Source organism: Saccopteryx bilineata, chromosome 6, assembly GCF_036850765.1.
Source record: "Saccopteryx bilineata isolate mSacBil1 chromosome 6, mSacBil1_pri_phased_curated, whole genome shotgun sequence".
Lineage (NCBI taxonomy): Eukaryota > Metazoa > Chordata > Mammalia > Chiroptera > Emballonuridae > Saccopteryx > Saccopteryx bilineata.
This window is the reverse complement of record NC_089495.1, coordinates 53803382-53826001: the sequence shown is the minus strand read 5'-3', so window position 1 is coordinate 53826001 and position 22620 is coordinate 53803382. Positions and strand designations below refer to the sequence as shown.

Genomic DNA, 22620 nt, shown 5'->3' with positions numbered 1-22620 from the left:
CTGGTGCCGGTCCGTGGCCCGGGGGTTGGGGATCACTGGCTTAGAGTATCTATTTCTATTTACATCGGAACAGTTAAAGAATCAGTGTTGGTTAAGTTTGGCTTAACACCTTCCAAAACTGAGATGAAGGATGATAAAGACGTGAAGAATGAAAATGGGTTAGTAATTGCAGAATATGCATTCATCTCCTTAGTTTTCATCTGTACCCAGTTTCTAATTATATACTTAATTTTCTCCCTGCTTTTATAAGAACAATGTAGATTTAAATTATATTCCTTACTGTAAGCATCAGTGAATTAATATGAAATTATGGTTACACCAGTTTCTGGAAATAATTGCTTTAGTTTCAAAATTAAAAAAAATGAGAAGAAATTTAAAAATCTTTTTTTATTTAGCAAATATATATATTCTCCCAACATGCATTATATACTAGGCACTATTCTAGGCTATAGTGTTACAGCAGTGAACAAAACAAATGTAAATCATGGCCCTCACAAACTAATAGGTAGAAGACAAAAGAAGTTAGTAATTTATCTACAGAAGATGGTGTTATGAAAAAAAATAAAAAAGTAAGGGAAATAGAGTAACAGATCAAAAGGGATTGCAATTTTACATAGTCTGGACAGGAAAGGATTATCCCCTAGATAGATATAATTTAGCAAAGATTTAAAGTAAAAAAGTTTATTGTTCCTGGTACTATCAAACTATGGTAAAGTGTTCATATTGTCTCGATATAGTTGCTTTTCCTTATGTGCCTAGACTGGGCAAGTCTGGGGTTTGGGCCTGGGGTTTGGAACCTGTAACCTCAGCATTCCAGACAAACACTTTATCCACTGTACCACTACAGGTCAAGCTGCACATATTTTTTACTGTCAAATTTTATTTTATTTTATATTTATTTTTAAACCTTTTTATTTTTAAAATTTAACATGGTTTCAAATATCCCACTCAATATAACATCCTCTACCCACCGCACTGTGCCCCCCATACCCCAAAGTCTCTTTCCATTTCACCCGTTACCCCTCATCCTACCTACATTCCCTCTTTTCCTCTGCGACTTGCTGCCCTGTCATCTATTTGTATCTATATGTTACCTTTAAATAATTTGGCTAATAATTTCACCTTCTTTGATCCTGTTCCCTCATTCTACTTCCCTCTGACAGCTGTCCTGTTCCTTGTGATCCCACCTCTGTTTCTGTTTATTATATGTGTTCATTAGATTCCACATATAAGTGAGATCATATGATATTTATCTTTGTCTGGCTTATTTCACTCACCATAATAATCTTCAGGTCCAATCATGCAGTTGCAAAAGGTAAGAATTTCTCTTTTAATGGCCACGTAGTATTCCATCATGTATATATACCACAGCTTTTAAATTCATTTGTCCAATATTGGACACCTGGGCTGTTTCCATATATTGGCTATTGTAAACAATGCTACAATAAACATGGGGGTGCTTATCTTCTTTTGAATCAGTGTTTTGAGATTCTTAGGATATATTCCTAAAAGCGGGAAAGCTGGGTCATAAGAAAGTTCCATATTTAATTTTTTGAGGAAATGCCATACTGTTTTCAGTATTTGCTGCAGAGGTCTGTATTCCCACCAGCAGCACAGGAGGGTCCCCTTTTCTCCACACCGTTGCCAACCCAGCACTTGATGTTTGTTGATTTGTTAACGACAGCCATTACAACAGGTGTGAATTGGTATCTCAATGTGGTTTTCATTTGCCTTTCTCTGATGATTAGTGACAATGGACACTTTTTCATATGCCTATTGGCCATCTGTATGTCTTCTTTGGATAAGTGTCTATTCAGGTCCGTAGCCCATTTTTTAACTGGATTGTTCACCTTCCTGGTGTTGTTTTAGAAGTTCTTTATACATCTTGGTTATTAAACCCTTATCAGACGCATCAGTGAATATGTTCTCCCATTGAGTGGGTTGTCTTTTTATTTTGTTAATGATGTGCAAAAGCTTTTCAGTTTGATCTAGTTCCATTTGTTTACTTTGTCTTTTATTTCACTTGCCCGTAGAGATATATTGGCAAAAATATTGCTACAAGAGCTATCAGAGAGTATACTGTCTATGTTTCAAGAATTTTATGGTTTTATAAGTTATATTTAATTCTTTCATCCATTTTGAGTTTATTTTTGTGAATTGCGTAAGTTGGTAGTCTAGTTTCATTTTTTTGCATATACCTGTCCAATTTTCCCAACACCATTTATTAAAGAGATTATCTTTACTCGATTGTATACTCTTGCCTTCTCCTGCATGGGTTTATTTCTGGGTTCTCTGTTCTGTTCCATTGATCTGTGTGCCTATTCTTATGTCAGTATCAATTTGTTTTGATTATAATGGCCTTGTAATATACCATATTTCCCCATGTATAAGATGTACCCTTTTTCGAAAAATTTGGGATCTAAAAACTGGGAGCATCTTAAACAGTGGTTGTAGATATTTTTTACTTGCATTTCTCACTATTTTGCCCTGTTTTTGTGCTCATTGTTGTAGACAATTTGACACCAGCAGGAAGAGTGAAGAAACCAATACAGGAGAAGTTTGTACCTGGGTGAAAAGATCTTGGGATACTATCAAGATTAAGATAATTGTTAAATCATTTAAGAAGTGTAGCATTTCAAATGCCATAGATGGAACTGAGGACGAGGCAATATATGAAGACAGTGATTCGTCATCAGACACAGATGAGGACAAGCCAAAGGATGGGAGTTTTGACAGTGATGAGGTGTTGTATGACTTTTACGATGAATAAAACTTGGGTTCAGTAACTTTATGTAATACTTTTTTTTAAAATGTATTAAAATTAAAGTGTGTCTTATACATGGGGAAATATGGTGACTTGATATCAGGAAGTGTGATCCCTCCCACTTTGTTCATTTTCAAGATTACTGAGACTATTTGGGTTCTTTTTTGGTTCCATATATATTTTTGGAATATTAGACCTGTGAAGTATGCCAAAGGTTTTTTAAATAAGAATTGCATTGAATCTATAGATTGTTTTGGGTAGTATGGACATTTTAATGATATTAATTCCTCCTATCCATGAACACGGTATATGCTTCCACTTGTTTGTATCTTTCTCAATTTCTTTTTTTCAGCGTCTCATAAGTTTCTAAGCACAAGTTTTTTACTTTCTTGGGTTAAATTTATTTCTAGGTACTTTATTATTATTATTTTTGTTGTAATAGTGAAGGACATTGTTTCCTTAATTTCTCTGATAATTTATTGTTGGTATATAAAAATGTCACTGATTTCTGAAGATTAATTTTATATCCTGCCACCTTGAAAATTCATTAACAGCTCTAGTTGTGTTTTGATTGAGACTTTAGGGTTTTCTATCTAGAGTATCATGTCATCAAAAAATAATGACAATTTTACTTCTTATTTTCCAATATGGATGCCTTTTATTTCTTCTTCTTATTTGATTTCTATTACTAGAACTTCCAGAACTATGTTGAATAAGAGTGGTAAAAAGGGGTATCCCTGTCTTGTTCCTGATCTTAAGGGGATTACTCTTAATTTTGCCCATTTAGTATAATGTTGGCTATCAGTGTGTCATACATGAACTTTTATTATGTTGAGGCATATTCCCTGTATTCCCACTTTGCTGAGAGTTTTTACCATAAATCATTGCTGGAATTTATTGAATGCTTTTCCTGCATCTATTGATATTATCATGTGACTTTTTGTCATTTTGTTTATGTGATAAATCACTTTTATCGATTTGCAAATATTGTTCCAGCCTTGCCTCCCTGGAATAAATCCCACTTGATCATGATGTATGATGTTTTAAATGTATTGCAGAATCTGGTTTGTTAATATTTTGTTGAGATTTTTAGTATCTCTATTCATCAAGGATATTGGACTACAGTTTTTTTTCTTTGTAGTATCTTAGCCTGATTTTGGAGTTAGGATAATGCTTGTCTCATAAAATAAGCTTGGAAGTCTTTGCTCCTCTTGAATTTTTTGTAATAGCTTGAGAAGGATAGGTGTTAATTTTTCTTTGAATATTTGGCAAAATTTGCCTGTGAAGCATCTGGTCTAGGACTTTTGTTTTCTGGGAGTTTTTAGTTGGCTGTTTCAATTTGACTTGTTTTAATCACTTTGCTTAGGTTTCTGATTCCTTCAGATCCAGTTTTGGAAGACTGTTATGTCTTTAGGAATTTATCCATTTTGCCTAGTTTGTCCAATTACTTGGTATATAAATTTAATAGTATTTTCTTACAATCCTTTGTATTTCTGTGATGTCAAGTTCTTACTTCTCCTCTTTAATTTTTAATTTTATTTATTTGGGTCCTCTTTTTTTCTTGATGAGTCCAATTAAAGGTTCAACAATCTTATTTACCTTTTCAAGGAACAAGCTCTTGGTTTCATTGACCTTTTGTATTTTTTTTTTTTTAGCCTCTGTGTCATTTATCTCTGCTCTGATGTTCTTTATTTTTTTTAATTTATTTTTTATTTTTATATTTTTCTGAAGTGAGAAGTAGGGAGGCAGAGAGACAGATTCCCTCATGCACATGACTGTGATCCATCCGGCATGCCCACTAGGGGGTGATGCTCTTCCCATTTGGGGTGATGCTCCATTGCAACTGGAGCCATTCTTGCTCTGAGGCAGAGAACATGGAGCCATCCTCAGCGCCCGTGCCAACTTTGCTCCAAAGGAGCCTTGGCTGTGGGAGGGGAAGAGAGAGACAGAGAGAAAAGAGAGGGGGTAGGGTGGAGAAGCAGATGGGCACTTATCCTGTGGGCCCTGGCCAGATATTGAACCCGGGATTTCTACATGCTGGGCTGATGCTCTACCACTGAGCCAACCAGCCAGGGCTTCTGCTCTGATCTTTATTATTTCCTTCCTTCTACTTCCTCTGGGCTTTATTTGTTGTCCTTTTCCTAGTTCTTTTATGTGCAGGGTTAAAATTTTTTGAGCCTTTTCTTGCTTCATACGATATGCCTGTAATGCTATGAACTTCCCTCTCAGGACTGCTTTTGCTGTGTCCCATAGATTTTGGGTTGTTGTATGATCATTTTCATTTGTTTCAAGGAAATTTTTTATTTCTTCCTTGATCTCATTATTAACCCATTCATTATTTAATAACATGATCTTTAGCCTCCAAGTGTTTGAATGTTTTTCAGCTTTTCTATTGTAGTTGATTTCTAGTTTCATGAAATTGTGGTCAGAGAAGATGCCTGATATGATTTCAATATTCTTAAATTTATTAAGACTTGTATTGTGTCCTAATATGTGGTCTATCCTAGAGAATGTATCATGAGTACTTGAAGATAATGTATATTCTGCTGCTTTGGGGTGAAATGTTTTGAAGATATTAATTAAAGCCAGTTCATCTTGTGTGTCATTTAAGGCTGCTGTTTCTTTGTTAATTTTCTGTCTGGAAATTAGTCTGATGTTAGTGGAGTATTAAAATCCCCTACTATTATAGTATTGCTATTGATTTTGCCCTTTATGTCTGTCAGAATCTGCTTTATATATTTATATGCACCCTATATTGGATGCATAAATATTTACAATGGTTTTATCCTCTTTTTGGATTGCTCCCTTTATTATTTTGTAGTGACCTTCTTTGTCCCTTACTATAGCTTTAGTTTTTTTTTTATTTTTTTTATTTTTTATTTTTTTTAAATAATTTTATTTTTTTAATGGGGTGACATCAATAAATCAGGATACATATATTCAAAGATAACAAGTCCAGGGTATCTTGTCGTTCAATTATGATGTATACCCGTCACCCAAAGTCAGATTGTCCTCTGTCACCTTCTATCTTGTTTTCTTTGTGCCCCTCCCCCTCCTCCTTTCCCTCCCCCATTCCCCCCTCCCCCCCGTAACCACCACACTCTTATCAATGTCTCTTAGTTTCACTTTTATGTCCCACCTACGTATGGAATAATGCAGTTCCTGGTTTTTTCTGATTTACTTATTTCACTTCGTATCATGTTATCAAGATCCCACCATTTTGCTGTAAATGTTCCGATGTCATCATTTCTTATGGCTGAGTAGTATTCCATAGTGTATATGTGCCACATCTTCTTTATCCAGTCATCTATTGACGGGCTTTTTGGTTGTTTCCATGTCCTGGGCACTGTGAACAATGCTGCAATAAACATGGGGCTGCATGTGTCTTTACATATCAATGTTTCTGAGTTTTGGGGGTATATACCCAGTAGAGGGATTGCTGGGTCATAAGGTAGTTCTATTTTCAGTTTTTTGAGGAACCACCATACTTTCTTCCATAATGGTTGTACTACTTTACATTCCCACCAACAGTGTATGAGGGTTCCTTTTTCTCCACAGCCTCTCCAACATTTGCTATTACCTGTCTTGCTAATAATAGCTAATCGAACAGGTGTGAGGTGGTATCTCATTGCTGTTTTGATTTGCATTTCTCTAATAGCTAAAGAAGATGAGCATCTTTTCATATATCTGTTGGCCATTTGTATTTCTTCCTGGGAGAAGTGTCTGTTCATATCCTCTTCCCATTTTTTTATGGGATTGTTTGTTTGTTTGTTGTTGAGTTTTATGAGTTCTTTGTATATTTTGGATATTAGGCCCTTATCTGAGCTGTTGTTTGAAAATATCATTTCCCATTTAGTTGGCTTTCTGTTTATTTTGTTATCAGTTTCTCTTGCTGAGCAAAAACTTCTTAGTCTGATGTAGTCCCATTCATTAATTTTTGCCTTCACTTCTCTTGCCATTGGAGTCAAATTCATAAAATGCTCTTTAAAACCCAGGTCCATGAGTTGAGTACCTATGTCTTCTTCTATGTACTTAATTGTTTCAGGTCTTATGTTTAGATCTTTGATCCATTTTGAGTTAATTTTTGTACAGGGGGAGAGACTGTAGTCCAGTTTCATTCTTTTGCATGTGGCTTTCCAGTTTTCCCAGCACCATTTATTGAAGAGGCTTTCTTTTCTCCATTGTGTGTTCTTGGCCCCTTTATCAAAAATTATTTGACTATATATATGTGGTTTTATTTCTGGACTTTCTATTCTGTTCCATTGGTCTGAGTGTCTATTTTTCTGCCAATACCATGCTGTTTTGATTGTCGTGGCCCTATAATAGAGTTTGAAGTCAGGTATTGTAATGCCCCCAGCTTCATTCTTTTTCTTTAGGATTGCTTTGGCTATTCGGGGTTTTTTATAGTTCCATATAAATCTGATGATTTTTTGCTCCATTTCTTTAAAAAACGTCATTGGAAGTTTGATGGGAATTGCATTGAATTTGTATATTGCTTTGGGTAATATAGCCATCTTGATTATATTTATTCTTCCTAGCCAAGAACAAGGTATATTCTTCCATCTCATTATATCTTTTTCAATTTCCCTTAAGAATGGTTTATAGTTTTCATTATATAAGTCCTTTACATTCTTTGTTATGTTTATTCCTAAGTATTTTATTTTTTTTGTTGCAATCGTGAAGGGGATTATTCTTTTGAGTTCCTTCTCAGTTGTTTCATTGTTGGCATATAGAAAGGCTATTGACTTCTGAATGTTAATTTTGTATCCTGCGACCTTACTGTATTGGCTTATTGTTTCTAGTAATCTTTTTGTGGATTCTTTGGGGTTTTCGATGTATAGGATCATATCATCTGCAAAAAGTGATACCTTTACTTCTTCTTTTCCGATATGGATGCCTTTTATTTCTTTGTCTTGTCTGATTGCTGTGGCGAGAACCTCTAGTACCACATTAAATAAGAGTGGAGAGAGTGGACAACCCTGTCCTGTTCCTGATTTAAGGGGGAAAGCCTTCAGTTTAGTGCCATTTAACATGATGTTAGCTGATGGTTTATCATATATGGCCTTTATCATGTTGAGATATTTTCCTTCTATACCCATTTTGTTGAGAGTCTTAAACATAAAATTGTGTTGTATTTTATCGAAAGCCTTTTCTGCATCTATTGATAAGATCATGTGGTTTTTGTTCTTTGTTTTGTTGATATGGTGTATTACGTTAACCGTTTTACGTATGTTGAACCATCCTTGAGATTCTGGGATGAATCCCACTTGATCATGATGTATTATCTTTTTAATATGTTGTTGTATTCGATTTGCTAGTATTTTGTTTAGTATTTTAGCATCTGTATTCATTAGAGATATTGGTCTGTAGTTTTCTTTTTTTGTGCCATCCTTGCCTGGTTTTGGTATGAGGGTTATGTTGGCCTCATAAAATGTGTTTGGAAGTATTGCTTCTTCTTCAATTTTTTGGAAGACTTTGAGTAGAATAGGAACCAAGTCTTCTTTGAATGTTTGATAAAATTCGCTGGTATAGCCGTCAGGGCCTGGACTTTTATTTTTGGGGAGGTTTTTAATGGTTTTTTCTATTTCTTCTCTACTAATAGGCCTGTTTAGGCTTTCTGCTTCTTCTTGACTCAGTCTAGGAAGGTTGTATTGTTCTAGGAATTTATCCATTTCTTCTAGGTTGTTGAATTTAGTGGCATAAAGTTTTTCATAGTATTCTACAATAATTCTTTGTATATCTATGGTGTCCGTGGTGATTTCTCCTCTTTCATTTTGGATTTTGTTTATATGAGTTCTTTCTCTTTTTTCCTTGGTAAGTCTTGCCAAGGGTTTGTCAATTTTATTGATCTTTTCAAAGAACCAGCTCCTTGTTCTATTAATTTTTTCTATAGTTTTTCTGTTCTCTAATTCATTTATTTCTGCTCTGATTTTTATTATCTCCTTTCTTCGCCTGGTTTTGGGTTGTCTTTGTTCTTCTTTTTCTAGTTCCTTAAGGTGGGAAGTTAAGTGGTTCACTTGGGCTCTCTCTTGTTTGTTCATATATGCCTGAAGCGATATGAACTTCCCTCTTATCACTGCTTTTGCTGCATCCCATAGATTCTGATATGTCGTATTGTCATTTTCATTAGTCTGTATAAATCTTTTGATCTCTGCACTTATTTCTTCTTTGACCCATTCATTTTTTAAAAGTATGTTGTTTAGTTTCCACATTTTTGTGGGATTTTTTTCCTCTTTTTTGCAGTTGAATTCTAGTTTCAAGGCTTTATGATCAGAAAATATGCTTGGTACAACTTCAATTTTTCTGAATTTGCTGATGTTGTTTTTGTGGCCCAACATATGGTCAATTCTTGAGAATGATCCATGTACACTGGAGAAAAATGTATACTCAGTCACTTTGGGATGAAATGTCCTGTAGATGTCTATCATATCCAGGTGCTCTAGTGTTTTGTTTAAGGCCACTATGTCTTTGTTGATTCTCTGTTTGGATGACCGATCTAGAGCCGTCAGCGGTGTATTGAGGTCTCCAAGTATGATTGTATGTTTGTCAGTTTTTGTTTTAAGATCAATAAGTAGCTGTCTTATATATTTTGGTGCTCCTTGGTTTGGTGCATATATATTAAGAATTGTTATGTCTTCTTGATTCAGTGTCCCCTTAGCCATTATGAAATGGCCATTTTTATCTCTGAGTACTTTTCCTGTCTTGTAGTCAGCATTATCCGATATGAGTATTGCTACACCTGCTTTTTTGGGGGTGTTGTTCGCTTGGAGTATTGTTTTCCAGCCTTTCACTTTGAATTTGTTTTTATCCTTGTTACTTAGATGAGTTTCCTGTAGGCAGCATATAGTTGGATTTTCTTTTTTAATCCATTCTGCTACTCTGTGCCTTTTTATTGGTGAGTTTAATCCATTTACATTTAGTGTAATTATTGATACTTGTGAGTTCCCTATTGCCATTTTATATCTTGCTTTCTGTTAGTTTTGTGTCTTGTTTGATCCTTCTCTTTCGTTTTTCTATCTTTTGTTTTTATTTGGTTGTATTCCATACATCTTTCCTCTGTTGCTATCTTTTTTATCTCATGTGCTTCTGTGGTGGTTTTTTCAATGGTGGTTACCTTTGAGTAATGAAAAGGGTCCCTACCCTGTTCATTGTAGCAAACTATTTTGTGAGTACTTTTGCACTCCATCGTCCTTCGCTATTGTTAATCTCCATCTTCTCCCCCTCTTTCTTTTGTTGTTGTCACAGTTTAAATTTGGTTTTATTGTGTTCTTCTTGGAGCTTTTACTTGTGGCTCTGTTTTTTTTTTGTTCTTTGTATCTGATTGGAGAACCCCCTTTAGTATTTCCTGGAGTGGGGGTTTTCTGATGATAAATTCCCTCATCTTTTCTGTATCTGTGAATGTTTTTATTTCTCCTTCATATTTGAAGGATAGCTTTGATGGGTATAGTATTCGTGGCTGAAAGTTTCTCTCTTTCAGGACTTTAAATATTGGGGTCCACTCTCTTCTAGCTTGTAGAGTTTCTGCTGAGAAATCTGATGATAATCTAATGGGCCTTCCTTTATATGTTGTATTCTTCTTTTCCCTGGCTGCCTTGAGAATTTTTTCTTTGCTGTTGGTTTGTGTCAATTTCATTATGATATGCCTTGGAGTAGGTTTGTTGGGGTTAAGAAAACTCGGTGTTCTGTTTGCTTCTTGAATTTGAGGCTTTAGTTCTTTCCACAGGCTTGGGAAGTTCTCATCTATTATTTGTTTTAGTATGTTCTCCATTCCATTTTCTCTCTCTTCTCCCTCGGATATACCTATTATTCTTATGTTATTCTTTTTGATGGAGTCAGATAATTCTTGTAGGGCTATTTCATTTTTTTTTAATTTTTGAGTCTCTTTCTTCTTCTCTCTGTTGTGCCTCAAGTTGCTTGTCTTCTATTTCACTAATCCTCTCTTCTATCTGACCTGTTCTATTAGCTAAGCTTGTTACTTCGTTTTTCAGCTCGTGAATTGAGTTTTTCATCTCTGTTTGATTTGTTTTTATAGTTTCAATTTCTTTGGACATATATTCTTTGTGTTCATTGAGTTGTTTTCTGAGCTCCCTAAATTGCCTTTCTGTGTTTTCTTGTATATCTCGGAGGATTTTTAGGATTTCTATCTTGAATTTTCTGTCATTTAGCTCCAAGGTTTCCAATATATTAAATTTTTTCTCCATAGATTTTTCCTCATCTAGCTGTGTTACCTCTCTTTCTTTTGTATTCATAATATTCGATTTTCTCTTCCTTAATGGCATCTGAGGGTGGTTTTGTTGATATTATTAATGAGATTTAATAAAGAATAAAAAGTTAAAAAAAATAAAAAATCAAAAAGAGTTGTTTTTTTCAAAAAAGTTAATAATGAAATAAAGAAAAATAAAATAATAATTTTTAAAAAAAGGAAATTATTCCCCCCCTCCTTTTTTCCTCTCCTCTCCCCTTTTTCTTGAGAAAATCTTGTGGTGAACTGTGAATTATAACAAATAATGCCTGTGATGGAGGTCCTGAATTGGGGAAAAGTAATAAAGGGGCAAAAAAAAAAAAAAAAAAAAAAGAAAAAGGGGGGCGGTATGGACCCACAAAAAGCAAATAAGGAAAAAATTTGGGTCAAGAATAAAATGATTTGCTTTTAGGTGTTGGTTGTCTAAGAGTTATGATGAGAGGAATAAGAGGAGAACAGAAAAATGGGGGGACAAATTTAAAAAATACTATTGTATTTAGTGGAACAAGAACTAGATAAAATGGAGAGCCAGGGATGGGAGCACTGCTAGTGAGTTAAAAAGGTGAAGTAAAAACCCCCAAAATGCCACAAACATAAGTTTGAGTCCCAGATAAGATAATTTGTTTGTTATTGATGTTTGAATGAGAGGAGATGTAAAGGAGAAAGGAAGAAACTAATATAGAGGGAGAAAAGAAAGAGAGAGAGAGAAAAAAAGAGGAAACCAGTAAAAGAAGAAAAAAGAAAGGAGAGAGAGAGAGTTAAGGGTTTTGGAGTGCAACCCTCATAGAGAGAAAGGAAGAGGAGAAAAAAGATAATGGGAGATGTAACACTTATGGGTAGTGTAGTTCAAGGAGAGGAGAGAGTAAGACCGGCAGAGAGTTAATCGGCCAAATTGGAGGAGGAAAAAAAGTATCAAGAATGAAGATAAGAGAAACAAACGAACAAATATAATAAAATGGGATAGGTTATAAAGTCTGCAGATTATTCTTGATTTTGAGAGGTTATCTTCTTGTTTTTTCTTTTCTCTCCCTCTTCCTGGTCGGTGACTCTGTACCCCAGGTTCTGCCCCTTTGGCACGCTCAGGTAGAGGTTTGCAGTTGATAAGTCTCTATGGCAATGTCATATATTGTGCTTTAGTCTCGTTGGGAGTCAAGGCTCATTAGCATTCATAGGCTCCGACAGTGAGAGAGTCCGTGTTCCTGGAGCCTTTCTCCTAGTCTTTCCTTCCTCAATTAGTAGCTTGATAATCCAGCTATGGGGTTGTTGCTGCCTCTGCCTGGATAGTAAGAGGTTCAAAGAGCTGGCAACTCCCCACTCTATTCCCACTCAGCACAGGGCTCTGGGTAAGGCTCAGTCAGTCAGAGCTGCTAGCATAATCAGGCGGGCTTTCCGCCCACTCAAAGACCTCTGGCTCTGCCACTCTGTCCGGTAACACAGGCGGGCTCCCACTTCCGGGGTGCTTGGAGGAAACTCTCATTCACTATCTGCGCGCGCAGACCAGGATATCCGGCCAGCAGTCTCACGCTCTGAGTGAAACCCCCAACCGCATGGAAATTTTCAGCGCTGGAATTCGCTCTCGCTCTGTCCCCGTGCACGGCTTTTGCAAGGTGCTGGGGCGGCCCGAGATTCCGCTTTTGCCCACACAAAGGCCCCTGACTCTGCCCCTCTGTGCAATAACACTGGCACACACTGCCGAGTTACTCGGAGGAATCGCTCACTACCTATCTGCGCGCGCACACCAGGATATGAGGCCTGCCGCGTTTCCCTGAGTGAAACCCTCACCAGCACGGAAAATTTCCACCGTTGGAATTAGTTCTCGCTCCCTCCCGTGCACGGCTTTCCCAGGGCGCTGGGGCTGCCCAGAGATTCTGCTTTCGGCCCACAGAAAGGCCTCTGACCCTGCCTCTCTGTGGGGCAACACGAACACCCACTTCTGGGGCTTAGGAAGAGATCTCTTGCCCACTAACTGCGCACCAACCAGGAGACCGGGTAAAATGGCCGCTCCGCTTGTCTTTCTTTGTTTGGGTTTGGCGCGAGTGTTAGCTTGTATTGCCCGGCTTGCCACAGGAACAGTTTTTCCTCCGCTAGGATCTCCGAGCCACAGCCTGGTTCGGCCTTTTGTGCGCGGCCTGGATGTATTCACCCCCTTTGCCCGCCTCAGTTTCTATATTCACAGTTACCAGAGAAAGCCGCCCTGTTTAGGTTAGTGAGGAAGGCGGAGCATTTCTTACTCCTATTTCCTTCAGGATTTGGTTATATATTTAGCCAATTTTTCACTCGACCATACCTTCGGGTGTATTGTGAAGCATCTGGAGGCTCCAAGTATAGGTTTTTCTGTTTCTGGTTGAAGATCTTGTTGAGTTTTGGGGGAGATTTATCGGTATCGCTTCCTACTCCGCCATTACTCTGACGTCATCTCCTTATAGCTTTAGTTTTAAAGGCTATTTTGTCAGATATAAATATTGTTATGCAGCTTTTTTTTTCATTTCCATTTGTATGAAATATTCTTTTCTATCCCTTTACTTTCAGTATACGTCTGTCTTTTGTTCTGAGGTGTGTCTCTTGTAGACAGCATACATATGGGTTTTGTTTTCATATCCAAGCAGCTACCCTGTGTCTTTTGATTGGGACATTTAATTCATTTATATCTAAGTTTATTATTGATATGTGCTTATTTATTGCCATTTTATTCTTTAAACCTATAATCCTCTTTCTCTTGACTTCTGTTTTCCTTTGCTTCTTTTATAGCAGGCCCTTTAACATTTCCTGCAGAATTGGTTTGGTTATAATAGAACTCCTGGAGCCTTTTTTGTTGTCTGGGAAGCTTTCTATTTCTCCTTCAATTTTTTAATGATAGCTTTGCTGGATAGAGTAGTCTTGGCTGTAGATTCTTGTTTTGCATCATTTTGGATATTTCTTGCCATTCCCTTCGACCTTGAAGTGTTTCTGTTGAGAAGTCAGATTTCATTTTTATGGGGGCTCCTCTGTAGGTACTGGTCCGCAGAGAAAGAATAAATAACTTACATCACTTCTGTTTTATTTATATTTAAGTCTGAACGATGTTTTATTTTTTAAAAATGACCAGATTCCCTCTGTTACATCCGTCTAAGACTCACTCTTGACGCTTGTCTCATAAGTTCGACAATTATATTTTAAAATACCACAGTTTTTATGCCGGTCGCATAATTTTACTTTGTGCATTTATCCGTCCTACCCTAAAGACCGGTCTGTGACAATATTTTCTGACATTAAACAGGTCCGTGGCCCACAAACGGTTGAGGACCATTGCTCTATCCCTTGTCTGTTCTATTCTCCTTCAGGAACCCCTACGATGGGAATATTGTTTTTCTTCATGTTGTCGCAGAGCTCTCTTAGTGTTTCCTCAGTCTTTTAGAGCCTCTTTTCTTTTTGCTGCTCTGCTTCTGTTATCTTGTCCTCTAAATCACTGATTCAATCCTCTGCTTCATCCAGCCTACTGTTGATTCCTTCTAGTGTGGTCTTCATTTCTGATATTGTATTTGTCACTTCTGACTTTTTTTTATGATTTCAATGTCTTTTTAATGCTTACTTATCTCTTTAAGTTCTGTGCTCATCCATTGTTACTCTAAGATCCTTGAGCATTCTAATAACATTATTTTAAGCTCTACTTCTGGTAGTTTGATCACTTCCATTTCAAATAGTTTTCTTTTTCTGGGGATTTCTCCTGTTGGTTCATTTGGGTCATATTTCTCTGTCTGCCCATTTTGTCTTTTATTAGGTAGCTTTGTTCTCACTTTCAAATATGTTGTGGCACCTTTATGAGGAAGATGGGCGCAGAGGTACTGACCTCTAGGCCACTTGAGTTCCTTACTCTATAAATGCTTCTTGAGGGTGGCATTTACCCTCCTGTTGTATGTGAGTACTGAATGCAGTTGGCCCTTTTTGTGGATGGGATTATTATTTCAGGCTGGCTCTAAAGGACAACCCTGATCACATGTACTAGATGATGTGCAGAGTCTGTTCTGCTGGGCTTATTTATTTTTTGCAGTGTCTGGTGCCTGCTAGACTCCTCTTTTGGATGTGCAACTTGTGTAGCTAGCCTAGTCTAGTATTGGTGCTGTCTGCCACCCACTACTGGTAGTGTGGGTTCTGCATTCTCTTGGGCGGGGTTCAGGTGTGGGTTGGCATCAGCAGTTGTTTCTAACCCCTGTGGAGTACCTGTCTGGAGCTACTACTGTGTTCACTTTTTGTCTGTGTTTTCTGTGCCTTGGTAGTGTGGAAGGGGCCAACCTTTGTGTAAGGATCAGCTTTCTTCTGCTTAGAGCTGACAGAAGGTCCATAAAAGGGCCCAAGCTCGTAAGATTTGCTTCCACTTTTCAGCTGCTCCACCTCCTCTTGCAGCTGCCTGGTCTTCCCACAGTCTTCTGAAGAAAGACTATAGTGTGGGCTCAGATAGGTCTCATCTACTAACCCCTCTATAGGTTGCAAGTTTGGTGGGGTAGGGCAGCTGAGGTTGGGAATTTAAGGTTAGGGAACGCCCTACTTCAGGGGTCTCTTGGTTAGGAGCTTAGTACAGGAAAAGTGGCCCCTATTCAAGAGCCTAATCCCTCAGACACTGCTGAATACTCCAATTCTATTTCTATCCAGCGAGGTGAACAGCAGGTTCAGATTCAGTGGGGCTGACAGTCCCTTCTGTAGAAGTTCTTCCAGTTGGATAGCCCCTGGTCTCAGGGAGGACGACTGAGAGAGATCTGCCCTGGGGCTGATTGTATGCTCCTCCTCTGGAGAGTGTCTAAGCTTTGCAACCAATCCCAACAGTATGCTCCAAGGAACCTACACCTTGAGTGTCCTTGCTCCAAGCTTCTTTCCTTTCCCTCCATGGAACTTAGCCCTGTGGGGCAGGATATATGGGACCTGGGCCAGCCAATTGTGAAGCTCCACCCTGTTCAATGTATGTGCAAGCAGCTGTGCAGGTGTTGACCACAGAAAGCAGAATTCGCTTCAGCTCTACTGGGTGTCAGACCAGCCCTCCCTTAGGACTTGTCACCAGCAAGGGTCATTAGGCCCTGCTCTGATGCTCTCCACAGCTGGCCACTGGATGTGTCATCCCTGGACATTCCTGGGGAGAACTCAGTGCAGACCATACAGGACACTGCCTGTGACGGCCCTCAGCAGCCCTCTTAGAGCTACAAGCAAACCAGAGTCTTTGGCTGCCTCTGTTAGGTCCAGGTGCAAATGTAAATACCAAGCTGCAGACCTAGGCTGGCTTTTACCCACAGTGCGTCTGGAGGCACATCAGCAAAAGTCCTAGGCTCCATGAAGTCCACCTCCTGCTGCCTCTGACTACTGGCTGCTTGTTGGGCTTGGCCTCTGAAAAAAACTCTCTGGTAGAGTCTAGAGCAGGGGTCCCCAAACTACAGCCTGTGGGTCACATGCGGCCCCCTGAGGCCATTTATCCGGCCCCTGCTGCACTTCCGGAAGGGGCACCTCTTTCATTGGTGGTCAATGAAAGGAGCACATTGACCATCTCATTAGCCAAAAGCAGGCCCATAGTTCCCATTGAAATACTGATCAGTTTCTTGATTTAAATTTACTTGTTTTTTATTTTAAATATTGTATTTGTTCCCGTTTTGTTTTTTTACTTTAAAATAAGATATGTGCAGTGTGCATAGGGATTTGTTCATAGTTTTTTTTATAGTCTGTCCCTCCAATGGTCTGAGGGACAGTGAACTGGCCCCCTGTGTGAAAAGTTTGGGGACCCCTGGTCTAGAGCCTGGGGCAATTTAGGGATTAGGAAGGGTGGTGGGTATGGCTCTCACCCCTTGGCCTCAGGTGTCAGTCATTCCTGACTTTTTTCACAGACTTCAGTAGGTTGTGGCCCCCAGGAGTCCAGTGGGTGTGGCCTCTGAGACCCAGAGATGTGGTCTGCCCACAGCCTAGACTGTTTCTACTGAATCTCCTGTGAGGGAAAAGCACCAGTCATAGCCTCGAGAGAGTGCAGAGAAAAGCTCTGACCTCAACGCCAGAAAACAGAGTCACTGATGCACCTTTTGCTTCCTGGCTTAAGTCAGAATGGCCCCAATAGGGTGGGGCCAGAGAGATTTGTGAGGATGGGTCGGTTGCTTTCCCCCAGGTGGCACACAGAGGAGACTGCTCCACCCAAAAAAGATGGTGACTGAAGTACTGGAGAATGACTCAGCACAGGGATTCCAGTGGCTGTCCCCCCACAGTGTCTCTCCCTGGGTCACCAACTTCACACTCTCCTCACGCAACTCTTGTCCTCTCAGCCCTCCCTCCACTGGAACCCCAGATAGTGGCTGTGAAGGAGATTTCCTGTGTTGGCCCTTTAAGAATCCTGCATCTCTAAGAGCTCCTGTCTCTTTCTCGCAGACAGAAACCTTGGCTCTTTTCACTGCCAAATGCTATGGAGGTGCCTCTTTTGGGTTCTGGGGCTCTAGGCTGGGGTGCCAATCCTGGGGTTTAGGACCCTCACCTCTCAGGGCGAACATCCTTATAGATGGAAGTCCCTCTGGACCCGCCACCACCGCTCACTCCTGGGTGCGGGGAAGCCCTTTTCACATCCCCACCCTTCCTTCCAGTCTCAATGTGGCTTCTTCTGTGACTCTTTGGTTATGAACTCCTCTTCATTTAGCCCAAAGTTGGTTTTTCAAGATGATTTCTCTTTTATTATTTATTTATTTTAATAAGTGAGAAGTGAGGAGGCAGAGAGACTCCCACATGCACACTGACCAGGATACATCCGGCAAGCCCCCTACCCGGCAATGCTCTGCCCATCTGGGGCCACTGCTCCATTGCTTGCAACCAAGCCATTCTAGTGCCTGTGGCAAGGTCATAGAGCCATCCTCAGCACCCAGGCCAACTTGCTCAAACTGTTTGAGCCATGGCTGTGGGAGGAGAAGAGAGAGAGAGGAGAGAGGAAAGAGAGAGAGAAAGAAAGGGGAGAGCTGAAGAAGCAGATGGTCACCTCTCTTGTGTGCCCTCACTAGGAATTGAACCCTGGACTTCCACATGCTGGGCTGATGCTCTACTGCTGAGCCAGCCAGCCAAGGCTGATTGTTCTTAAACTTAGTTGTAATTCAATCTGTTCCTGGGAGGTGACAGTTGGGACCTTTGCCTACTCACTTGACTTCTTGGAATCCTCGCCAAATTTTATTTAATTATCCATTATCATAAAAAACCATTAATACTTTTGATTTTGAGTTAACTTAAAAATAAGCCATCTCCTGTTGTCTTTTTAAACACTGCTATTAAATAAAAGTGCATAAAAATTTTCTTAAACTAGATAAAAAAATACTGAATACCAATTTTAAAATTTATTAAAAATAGCAATTTGAATAAATATTCAAGACTCATTTTGAAAATAAAAGTTATATGAACTTACAATGATATAAAGAATTTACTATTCAAACATTATTCTAAAATAAAAAAGATTAATGTACTTACTTTAAATGTTGGTGAGAGATAATTTTTTAGGAACCAGAATTTCACTGGTGTTTTGGTGTTACGTAAAACAGAAAGCATCATAATCCTGTACAAAAGAACATTAAACCCACTAAGTTAACATTAATAGTTCATTCTACTTTTCATAATCCTTTTACATATTTAAATGTATTACTTTAAGTTTTTCACTATGTATAATGAAGAAATAGACTGAAGGACTTTCAAATGTCTGGTTGCTTATCAAGTATGTAATGTATAAGAATATATATTTAGAGAGGGTTCCTGAGCTATGATGGTTTGACTTATGAATTTTTGACTTTACAATAATATGAAAGTGATACACATTTAGTAGAAACCATATTTCCAATTTTGAATTTTTATCTTCTCTTGGGATGGTAATATATGGTTTGATACTTTCTCAGGATGCTGGGCAATGGTATGACATGATTTTGTCTAAGTGTATGTAGGCTAATGTAAGTGTTCTTAGCACATTATGGTAAGCTAGGTTAAGCTATGATATTGAATAGGTTAGGTGCATTAAATGCATTTCTGAATTACAGTATTTTCAACTTATAATGGGCTTATTGGGATGTAACCCCATCATAAGAGACGAAGAGCGTCTGTACACATATATTGATAGGGACTAAATTGGTTGCTTTTTGTATGTCCAGCTGAAAAAGAAAGAAGCTAGTTTGAAACAGTCTTGATGAGCTGAACTACAGCCTAATATTGGCTATTCTACTGTGTCCTTAATATCAGGTGTGAAAAACTTCAAGAGTTGAATGATACGTCTATATTGATAATTCACTGGACAGGGCACTTGTTTTGCTATTTTAGACCTCTGATTGGAGAAGATACAGATATATTTGAAGTTCCACATCTTAAGGTATAAACACACATTCTAATATTTTTGAGGCATTCTCTGTGATCCTGCTATATAAACAATTAAAAAAGAAACAATCCTTTCTAGTTTGTAAACATGCTTTCCTCCTCTCACTGTCGCCTCTTCACCTTTTCTTTTTTTAAATAAAACAAGGCATTTCTTCATCAGAATATATACTTTTATCACACGTTTTTACAAAATATATTCATTTTCTAGTTTGAAAGAACATCATCAGTGTTTTAAATCAATAAAACTCATGAAAATTCAATATGTTTAAAAAAACACACTTTCCTCATAATTTTAGATTAAAATAAAGCAAATTAAATTTTTACTATTTGGGTAAAAAGAAGTTTAAAAAAGGAAAAAATATATACATTTGCTTGTCCACACATATCTTTAGCAAGATATGAAAATAATACCGGTTTCCTGTGGAAAAGAGAACTGGGTATCAAGAAAATAGAAGTCGGAAATGTTTTTCACTGTACATCATTTTATTCTTTCAAACTTTGAAAACTCTTTTTGAACTAAGTAAATGTATTAATTTTAAAAATATTAGGTAAAAAAATGCCTACCTTAAAAAGCGTTCGTATAAATGGCCAGAAGCAACTGAGAAAATGTTCAGAACGTCTGTTTCCTTTTTGTCTTTTCTTTTACTCAAACTTCTTGTGAAACTTGGAATAAAAAAGTAGGGACCAACAGTTTCTAAATATACACCTGCAAACTTTACAAATCTAAATACTAAATTTGACAAGCAACAAAAACATGAATGCCTTTCAAAGTAAAGTTATTACACTAAAACCAGTTCTAAAACTAATGAATTATCAATATTAAAACATGTGACACTATAACAAAGTTTATAGGCTTTTTAAAAATTTAAAACATAGAATGCAATTATATTGTCTCTACGTTAATGAGGTAATATTTTTGAATCTTTCTGAGTTACAAATGTTGTTTTGAGAACAAAGAACGAGTTATAGCAAGCCATGGCCGTATATAACATATTGAGATTTTAAATAGGCCAACAGTGAGGGAAGAAACAGAATGAAAGAGTGTAACTACAGAGTTTTCCTCTGGTCAAAGGCAGGCCCTTGAGTGCTGGTGAAATGGCTCCCCTGGGGTAAAATGTTATAAAAGGTGCCAACAGTGTAGAGCTCCTCTGGCCAGTCAGGCACCACTCCGGGCAGACTCCGGAGGCCGCTGTGCTTTGAGAGTATGTCCATGAGAAACAAGAGAGAGCCAGGAGCCACATTCACTCACTGGCTACTTCTGAGCTCAGCTGTCATTTCCACAACATTATGGACCCACGCCAGCCTTTTTATATGCCCCACCTCATATACAAAAGTGATTGAAACTTTTATTTAAGGTATTTATAATGTATAATTTCTTCTTTTTCCTTCTATCTAAAATTCTTATTTAATTAAAAATCTCATTTCTATATGCACAGATACTTAAAATGACTAAAATTTGGAAAACTAAACAATCATCATGGGATATATTTTGCCAAATAGAAATTATGACAAATATTTTTCAAATTTTTCCTTGTAGTAATCTCCCAAACAAGAAAAACACAAATTGATTCAGTGGGGAAAAAATCACTCTAAATCAGGATAAAACAAAGATTTTAAAAAGTAAGAGCAGTATAATATACACAGTATTTTTATACAGGGGTCCTCGGGTTACGACAGTCTCAACATACGACCTTTCAAGTTTACGATGCTCACTCCCATTAAAAACTTAAAAAAAATTGAGACATGAGTCTCTCAGCTCTCTGTTACACTGTACTTACAGACTACGTGGGCGAACTAGCCTGGTTGTTCATGGCGGAAGAATAAGCAGTACAGTGTACAGTACAGTATATTTATGTCCTTTTCCTTTTCCTGTGGCTTAGTTTTATGTTCTAGATTATGATTTTACAACTGTGTTAGGATAGATAAGTGACTTAGGCTAGGGCGTGTTTCGACTTACACCAAAATTCGGGTTATGTTACTGTTGTAGGAACAGAACTGTGTTGTAACCTGAGGACCCCCTGTATTTGGAAGAGCTGCCACCTCTATGACAAAGCATTCTTTTGTTTTTGGTATCCTTTCTGTATAGCAAGTTCTATGCTGTAGTTTTAAGTTATCTTTATTCATTCTTAGCTCTTCCTCTGGCTTTAATGAAATCTTATGGACAGATCCTCTTTAAATGTTCTGATTCTGCTTCATTATTCCCCTGTCAAATGTACTTACTCTTCACTCATCTCAAAATGAGTGGGTCTGAGCCTTTCTCTACAGGAACTATTTCAGTGCATATACCGGCACAATGACATGATTCTTCTTTTCAAACAAAGAGTCAACTATTGAGAAAGAGGCCTACACTGGGCAAAATCCAAAGTGATGGGAGTGCTTTTGATCGGTATAACAAAATTTGCTTAGGTTGTAGAATCTATTTGGCTTAAGGTTTCTATTTCTTAGCCTGGACCAAAAAAAAAAAAAAATATTCTTCATCACAATCAAATTAAGTTCAAATCTCTAAAATGGACTTTCAAAATTTTCTACAATGTGAACCTACAGCAGCTTTTGTTTTTGTCAGCTTAACATCCTTTACACTTCAGTGATAACCTGGTATTTTGAAGGGAAAGACATTCCTCCTCCAATTTCATTCTGTGAAGTTTAGGTGGAATAGGCCTTTCCATTGGCTCTAGAGATAGGCATATGACCCAAGTGTGGTCAGTCAGTCACAGTGGTCAGTTCAGTTTGGGACACATGGCTACATCTGGACCAATAAGTCAGCCTTGGAACTTCTACTGGTACTGTTTGGAAAGAGGCAATCTCTTCCCATAAAGATGGCAAACATTTCCTTATAAAAGTTTATCTGAAAATGAAGGAAGCACAGATAACAGAACTAAGAGATGAAAAGAGTTTCTAGACCATATCACCTGAATGCCCAAAGCCAGCTCTACTCTTGGACTCTATTAATATGAGTCAATATATTACTTTTTTGGTTAATAATATAGGTCCTGCCTGGGATGCTGAGGTCCCAGGTTCAAAACCCTGAGGTCACCAGCTTGAATGCCGGCTCATCCAGCTTGAGTGTGGAGTTGTTGGCTTGAGTGTGTGATCATTGACATGATCCCATGGTAGCTGGCTTGAGCCCAAAGGTCACTCTGGCTTGAGCAAGGGGTCACTGGCTCAGCTGGAGCCCCCTAGTCAAGGCACATAGGAGAAGCAATCAATGAACAAAGTGCCATAACTATGAGTTGATGCTTCTCATCTCTCTCCCTTCCTGCCTCACTTAAAAAAAAAAAAAGAA

At 38.1% G+C, this 22620-nt stretch overlaps 1 protein-coding gene across 3 annotated transcripts in view; it reads right to left on the bottom strand.

The window, feature by feature from the left end:
* UGGT2 (UDP-glucose glycoprotein glucosyltransferase 2) overlaps positions 1–22620 on the bottom strand; it is a 282351-nt gene that overhangs the window by 16685 nt on the left and 243046 nt on the right. For all 3 annotated transcript variants that reach the window (XM_066236801.1, XM_066236802.1, XM_066236804.1), the window contains 2 exons: positions 19902–20000; positions 18450–18534 (listed from right to left, as the gene is read on the bottom strand). In XM_066236801.1, the coding sequence (XP_066092898.1) occupies positions 18450–18534; positions 19902–20000 (184 nt within the window). The remainder of the gene's footprint in view (positions 1–18449; positions 18535–19901; positions 20001–22620) is intronic.